The sequence below is a fragment of the Balaenoptera acutorostrata genome, chromosome 1 (genome assembly GCF_949987535.1).
Source record: "Balaenoptera acutorostrata chromosome 1, mBalAcu1.1, whole genome shotgun sequence".
NCBI lineage: Eukaryota > Metazoa > Chordata > Mammalia > Artiodactyla > Balaenopteridae > Balaenoptera > Balaenoptera acutorostrata.
Window position 1 is genome coordinate 107,738,140 of NC_080064.1, and position 8,201 is coordinate 107,746,340.

General features: G+C 40.6%; 1 protein-coding gene across 3 annotated transcripts in view; it reads left to right on the plus strand.

Annotated features, from left to right (window-relative positions):
* Positions 1-7,613, plus strand: part of CHD1L (chromodomain helicase DNA binding protein 1 like) — a 53,525-nt gene extending 45,912 nt beyond the window's left edge. For 2 of the 3 annotated variants that reach the window (XM_007182127.2, XM_007182128.2), the window contains exons 20-23: positions 4,476-4,546; positions 4,651-4,765; positions 6,198-6,306; positions 7,261-7,613. In XM_007182127.2, coding sequence (XP_007182189.2) covers positions 4,476-4,546; positions 4,651-4,765; positions 6,198-6,306; positions 7,261-7,339 — 374 coding nt within the window. In that variant the 3' untranslated portion in view covers positions 7,340-7,613. The remainder of the gene's footprint in view (positions 1-4,475; positions 4,547-4,650; positions 4,766-6,197; positions 6,307-7,260) is intronic. The other variant, XM_057551129.1, reaches the window with a different exon arrangement.
* Positions 7,614-8,201: the final 588 nt, after the last annotated feature.

Genomic DNA, 8,201 nt, shown 5'->3' on the forward strand with positions numbered 1-8,201 from the left:
CTGGGCAGGTACTCACACACAGAACTTGCAGAAGTCCAGCCTTCCTGAAGGGAGACTCTGGCACACCATTGGAGAAAAAGAAAAATATGAGTTTGCTTGCAGCAGAGGTGGTAAGAGAAACTTTCCCAGCATCAACCCTCCCTCCAAGGAAACACTTCGAGGGGCTGATTTTTCTGGCAGAGGCACCCAGCTACCCTCGTCAGGTGGAACACAGCTGGAAAAACCTGTTTCTCTCTGCCAGCATCTGGAGTACTAAGGTGGGAGCTCCACGACTGTGGGAAGGAAGGATATTGGGAAAGAGGCAGATAAGAATTTCAAATGGTGTCAAAGACATGTGCTCAGTAGGAAGTTCACTCAGGGACCCCTGGGGGTACCACCCTGGGGATCTCCCTACCAGGTGTGTGGGCACTCCCAATGCACCAAGTGTTAAACCCACACCTCTCCCCAACTCTGCTGCTGGCTCCCTGTGCTTGCTCTGCAGTGTGTCCATGAAAGCGAGCTCTGCTAGACCAGGAGCCCACTCAAAACAGGTCCTGTCGATGGGCAGGGAAGAAACCACAAACTTGAGTTATAGCGCCACCTTCTGGGGAAAAAAGGTGTGCAGCCAACCTGGTGAATTGTAGGAATCAGAGAAGACACAAAAGCTTAATAATTTGGCCACAAGACAGAGCAAGAAGAGTGGAGCACAAACACATAGGAAAAACTGAGATAATACCAAAACCATAGAACATAATACCCCATCTGCTGAAGGTAATGAGCACAGAGTTTAGGACGTATCTGCTACTTCAGATTCAAAAGCACCAGCATGTACCAGGAATATGAAAAATCAAGGAAATATGGCATCACAAAAAGAAAATGACAGTTCTCCAGCAACCATGCTCAAAGGCACAGAATATTATGATCTAACAAAGAATTCAGAATAGCAGTTATAAAGAAACTCAATGAATTTTACAAGAAGACCCAGGCAACTCAGTAAAATCAGGAATAAAATATGTTAACATAATGACTTCCTTTCAAAGAGATTGAAATTTTAAAAAACCAAACAAATTGTAGAGCTGAAGAAGTCAGTGGATGAGATGAAGAATGCAATAGAGGGCAGCTATAGCAGGGGAAACCATATGGAAGAAAGAATAAGTGACCTCAGGAGATAGGAATTTTGAAATAACACAGAAGAGATGAAAGAACAGAAATTTTAAAAGAACGAAGCAAGCCTATGTGAGTTATGAGATTGAAACAAGAAAAGACAAATATCAGAATAATTGGGCTTCTAGAAGGAGAAGGGGACAAAGAGATTATTTTAAGAAATAATAGCTGAGAACTTTCCAAACCTGGGGAAAGATTTGGACATACATGTCCATGAAGCTAATAAATCACCCTGTAATCTCAATGCAAGAAGACCTTCTCCAAGACACATTATAATGAAACTGTCAAAAATCAATGATAAAGAATCTTAAAAGAAGCCAGGGAAAACAAGAATGTAACCTACAAAGGAACCCCTATTAGGCTATCAGCAGATTTCCTAGCAGAAACTACAGGTCGTGAGAGTGGAATGACATATTCAAAGTGTTGAAAGGTCAAAATTTCCAGCCAAGAATACTTTACCAGCAAAGTTATCTATTGGGTATGAAGGAGAAATAAAGGCTTTCCTAGGCAAACAAAAGCTGAGGGAATTCACCAACACTAGACCTGCTTTGCAAGAAATGCTGAAAGGAGTTCTTCAAGCCAAAATGAAAAGACACTAATCAGTGACATGAACACATATGAAAGTACACAACACACTGGTGAAGGTAAAATATATAGAGTCAGATTTAGAAAACTAACTCAGGATGGTATGTTAACCACTCAACTCTAATGTAAAGGTTAAAGGTAAATTGTGACATGTATAATATAAAAGGGAGGAGTAAAAGGGTGGAGCTTTTATAGGTAATTGAACACTGTTCTGTCTATGTTTCATGTAAGTGCCATAGTAACCACAAAGCAAAAACCTAGAGCAGATCCACAAAACACAGAGAAAGGGGAACCAGAGTATACCACCACAAAAAATAACCAATTTACAAAGGTAGGCAGAAAACAGAGGGAAAGAAACAATGGAAATACAAAACCACTGGAAAGCCCAAGATGACATTAGTAAGTCCTTACATATAATTACTCTAAATGCAAATGGATTGGGGACTTCCCTGGTGGCGCAGTGGTTAAGAATCTGCCTGCCAATGCAGGGGACACGGGTTCGAGCCCTGGTCTGGGAAGATTCCACATGCTGCGGAGCAACTAAGACCCTGTGCCACAACTACTGAGCCTGCGTGCCTAGAGCCCGTGCTTCACAACAAGAGAAGCCACCTAAATGAGAAGCCCATGCACCACAGTGAAGAGTAGCCCCCACTCGCCAAAACTAGAGAAAGCCCACGTGCAGCAATGAAGGCCCAGCACAGCTGAAAATAAATAAATAAATAAATAAAATCCAAATGGACTGAATTCATCAATCAAAAGGCACAGAGTGGCTAGATGGATAAAAATAACAAGACCCAACTATATACTGCCTATAAGAGACCCACTTGGGCCTTAAAGACACATGTAGACTCGAAGTGAAGAGATGGAAGAATATATTCCATGCAAGTGGAAACTAAAAGAAAGTGGAAGTAGCTATATTTATATCAGACGAAATAGACTCTAAGCCAAAAATGGTAATAAGAAACAAAGGGGTCATTATATAATGATACAGGGATCAATTCATCAAGAAGATATAACAGTTGTAAACATATATGCATGTAACATCTGTGTACCTAAATACATTAAGCAAATATTAATAGATATGAAGGGAGAAATAGACAACAATACAATAATAATAGGGGACTTCAGTACTCCACTCTCAGTGATACGTAAATCATCCAGACAGAAAATCAACAAGGAAATGATGGGCTTGAACCAAACATTTGACCAAGTGGACCTAACAGGCATCTATAGAACATTCCATCCAACAGCAGCAGAATACACATTCTTCTTAAGTGCATGTGGAACATTTTCAAGGAGAGATCATATGATAGAGCAAAAAACAAGTCTTAGCAAAATAAGACAATTGAAATCATACCAAGTATCTTTTCTGTTCACAATGGTATGAAACTAGAAATAAAACGAGGAAAGCTGGAAAATCTGCAAGTGTGTGGAAACTAAACAACACACTCTTGAACAACCAATGGGTCAAAGAAGAAACCAACAGGGAAATCAAAGAATATTTCAAAAAAATAAAAATGGAAACACAACATACCAAAACCTATGGGGTGCTGCAAAAACAGTTCTGAGAGGGAAGCTTATAGTAATAAATGCAAATATTGAGAAATTAGAAAGATCGCAAATAGTCAACCTAACTTTACCCCTCAAGGAATTAGAAAAGAGGAGTAAATTAAGCCCAAAGTTAGCAGAATAAAAGACGTAAAATTCAGAGCAGAAATAAATAGAGACCAGAAAAACAAAAGGTCAATGAAACTAAGCTAGTTTTTCAGAAAGATAAACAAAATTGATAAACCTTTAGCAAGACTAAGAAAAAGAGAAGACTCAAAACCAGAAAAGAAATTATAACTGACCCTACAGAAATACATAGAATCATAAGAGACTACTATGAATAATTGTACACCAACAAATTAGATAACCTAGAAGAAATGGATAAGTTCATAGGACCTACAACCTACCAAGTCTGAGCCAGTAAGAACTAGAAAGTCTGAACAAATCAATGATGAGTAGAGATTGACTCAGTAATTAAAAACCTCCCAACACAGGAAACTCCAGGACCAGATGGCTTCACTGGCAAATTCTACCAAACATTCAAAGGAGAATTAACATCAGTCCTTCTCAAACTCTTCCAAAAAATTGAAGAGGAGGGAACACTTCCAAACTCATCCTATGAGGCCAGTATTACCAATATCAAAGCCAGATAAGGACACTACAAGAAAACAAAACTATAGACCAATATCTCTGGTAAACATTGATGCAAAAATTCTCAGTGAAATATTAGCAAACCTAATTCAGGAACTCATTAAAAGGATTACATACCATGACCAAGCAGGAATTTTCCCTGGGATGTAGAGATGGTTCAGCATACACAAATCAATAAATGTTATGCACCACATTAATAGAATGAAAGATAAAAGTGATCATCTCAATAGATGAAGAGAAATCATTTGACAAAATACAACATCCTTTCGTGATAACATACCCTCTGCAGATTGGGTATAGAAGGAACATACGTCGGTATAATATAAAAGGCCGTATACAGCAAACCCACAGCTAACATCATATTCCACAAGAATTGAAAGCTTTTCCTCTAATATCAGGAACAAGACAGGGGTGCCACTCTTACCCATATCTGAGTCGATTTGGAAAAGGCAAGACATAAGGAGGATTCAGAATAGTCCTTCCTCAGGGATCTCATTCTGTAGTGAACTTTGTGTTCTTTCTGTTGCTCCCTTTTTGTTTTACCTCAGATTTGAGTTTGGGCGGTGTCCTTTTATTTCCTATTGATGATAAAGAGTCAAGAAACAAAGGGCAAGATTTGGTAAGTAAAAAACCACATCAGTTTATCAGAGCTGAACTTTGACTCCCATCACCTGCCCTTGAAACTACTCCTGCTCCCACCCAGTTAATGATCGTTCCTCCTAGTTGGCCTTGATTGTGGCCCAGCACCGTGATCGTGCCAATGTCCTGTCTGGCATTAAGATGGCAGCCCTAGACGAGGGCCTGAAGAAGATATTTTTAGCAGCAAAGAAAAAGAAAGGTAAGCTCTTCCACTTGTGCTCAGGGATAGATGAATTTCTGTTCCCAAGCATATGATGTGATTTTTAAAGGGAGGTAAGAAATGTCAAGACCCCATTCAACATACATGGTAAAGGTAAGCCCCAGTATGAGAGATCACAGAAGTAACAACCTCCCCATCTTGTATTTGCAAAGCCCTTTTCCTTTCTATATCACTTTTTTTTTTTTAATGAGTATCTTGAATCAGATGCGTATGTTTGATTGATTGATTGATTGATTGATTTTGGCTGTGTTGGGTCTTCGTTTCTGTGCGAGTGCTTTCTCCAGTTGTGGCAAGCGGGGGCCACTCTTCATCGCGATGCGCGGGCCTCTCACCGTCGCGGCCTCTCTCGTTGCGGAGCACAGGCTCCAGACGTGCAGGCTCAGCAGTTGTGGCTCACGGGCCCAGTTGCTCCGCGGCATGTGGGATCTTCCCAGGCCAGGGCTCAAACCCGTGTCCCCTGCATTAGCAGGCAGATTCTCAACCACTGCGCCACCAGGGAAGCCCCTCTACATCACTTTTGTATCCATTATCTCTGTGGACCGCCTGCATCCACTTGGGTATTTGTATCATTTTACAGATGAGGAAGTAAAGGACCAGAGATGAAGTAAACTGGTCATAATGCAGTTGTGAAATGCCTCTTGGAGAGTCCCAGTCCGCATTAGCAGACAGTTCTCTGCCAAAAACCCGAGTTCAATTTTGTTTCTAAGCCCAGTGTGTCTCAGAGTTTCTTGAACTGATTGACTTTTTTTAAAATAAATTTATTTTATTTTATTATTTTTGGCTGCATTGGGTCTTCATTGCTGTGCACCGGCTTTCTCTAGCTGCAGCGAGCGGGGGCTACGCCTTCGTTGCGGTGCCAGGCTTCTCATTGCGGCGGCTTCTCTTGTTGCGGAGCACAGGCTCTAGGCGTGGGGGCTCAGAAGTTGTGGCTCGAGGGCTCTAGAACGCAGGCTCAGTAGTTGTGGCACACAGGCTTAGTTGCTCCGCGCCATGTGGGATCTTCCCGAACCAGGTATCAAACCTACGTCCCCTGCACTGGCAGGCAGATTCTTAACCACTGCGCCACCAGGGAAGTCTCCTTGACTTGTTAAAGAATCTTTGCTTATTTTAATTACATCTTGATCATTGATCGTATTTTATTTCCATAGTACCTACTTATTTCCAGAGCCTGTACGTCCTTGTGTTCAATAGAATTAATTTAATTTTCCCCTATTACAACCCCTCCCCAGAATATTTTTGACATTATAATCATATGCTTTGAGTGGAACACACCAAGATTATATACATTTTGTTCATTGGAAACCACAAAGTGACTCAGAATATGTTATTATCTCCTATGTATATTTTATACACATTAATCAATTTGATGAATGAAGACATCATGATCTTTTTTTTTTTTTTTTTTTAACAGCAAGTGTCCATCTTCCACGCATTGGACATGCCACGAAAGGTTTTAACTGGTATGGTACTGAGCGACTTATTCGGAAACACTTGGCCTCAAGAGGCATCCCAACTTACATGTATCCTTTTGTTATCCTGATGGTGTGCACTTCCAGCTCAAAAGGGGAAAATGTCTTGCATTTTTCTGGTGTCATTATTTAATCCAAGGCCAAGTCTTCTTCTGCCATGTTTTTCAGTCTACCCCTCTTCAATGAGAAAAAACTAAGAAGCATTTTCTAACTTGTATATATCCAAGGAGGTAAATATACCCAAGCATTTCTGGGTGCCAACAGCGAAATTAAAAGATACATGAAGAGGGGAATTAATTGAAGAATTGCCATTTGCTAACATACTGAATCTTTTTCACATCAATTCTCTGGAGATCCTTCAGGCCCAAAGACCAAGGCCTGATTCTAAGAACTTCACTCTGTTCGCTAAAATAACAACAAGCAAACAAACAAGTGAACTGTTTTATTTCTGAGCCCATTCAATGTATTCTTAAGGAGCAGTGTGAAATTCATTTTGACCATGAGGATATAATCTAGTTTTGCTTGACTAGTATTTTCTTCTAATGACCTGCTTGCTGTATAAGTTAGCATTGTTTGGACTATACTGAGTCCAGAATTACTAGAAGAAGCTGAATTGGCCCCCAAGTGCTATAATTATACAGAAACTTCATCTTTTTACTTAGATACTTAACTGAAATTAATACACTCAGTGGTGGTTTATTTAAACCACTGTAAAAACTTAGCAGAGAAGTTCTGTTTTATACACTTGCACAATTCAAGCAGTATCAAAAGAGTTTTAGTATATCAGATAATTCTACAGTAATAAGTACTAACAATATTGGAAAGATTTATGATATGGTAAAAAGAAACTAAGGCATGCTACTTCTGGAGTGGTTATTTCAATAATTACTAAAGAACTAGTAGTTTTGGTAAAGTTGATTTTAGTAGATTTAGTGAAGTTGATTTTAAAAACTTTTAAAGTTTTTTAAAGTGATGAAATATATATTCCTTGACCATCCTTATCAGCTACTACTTTCCTAGAAGCAAGGCTGCCATCCTTCATCCACAGGCCTCATCTTCCTCCTTAGGACAGCTGGTGCCTTAACAATCGGCTCAGCATCAGATCCAGCCTGCAGCAGCCAGCTAAGATGTTTGCTCAAAGCTACTGTAATTGAATATTTCAAAAAGGAATGAGGATCTGGTGGGCCTCTGAGCTACTCTGTTTTCTGAATTCTAATTTTGTTCTCCTGGATGTGCTACTGATGTGGTACGTGTAATACAGGGATGCACAAGATATTTGGGAAAATCCTTTGGCAGCTTGCCAGGGCCCCAGTTTGCACAGCTATTTGCCTAATAATAAATACATTTTCTATCTCTAATGGTTTCTTTGCTTTCTTTCCCCTCAATCTAGTTTTCGTCCCCTCCATCAGACTGATTTCTTTATAGTGAGAAAGGTGAATGGATTAAGGAGAAAGGAAAGGTAATAGGAGAACAGGGTGGCTCTAGGGGAAGGACGCACCTTCAGCCAATTCGTGCTTTGGAAAGATAGGTCTCCTAGGGGAAAGGCTGAGAAATGAGATTCCTGATCCAGACATGTGCAGCCCCTCCTGCCCTTCTCTTCATCCTGCTCAGCATTCAGAGCTAGAAGAACACACGTTGGCCCAGAGGCCTATCAAATGTGACTTCAGAGAAACCAGAGGATCACTCCCCCTCCCACCGAATCAGTTCAGCTTCAAGAAATAAGGGAACTGTGGAAATGGCACAAAGCTGACAGCAAATGTCAGACTGGGGAGGGCAGGGGGCAGAGATCCACAGGAGGAGTCTTAGGAGGAGACACCCATGTAAGCTATGGCTCTTCACACTTTGTACATGAAGTCTCAGTCTTGGCTGACGAGCCTCAGCCAGCCTGATTGCTGCTGCTTTGAGGCCATAAGTCTCAGAGCTGGGACCATGACCTTCTAAGGAGA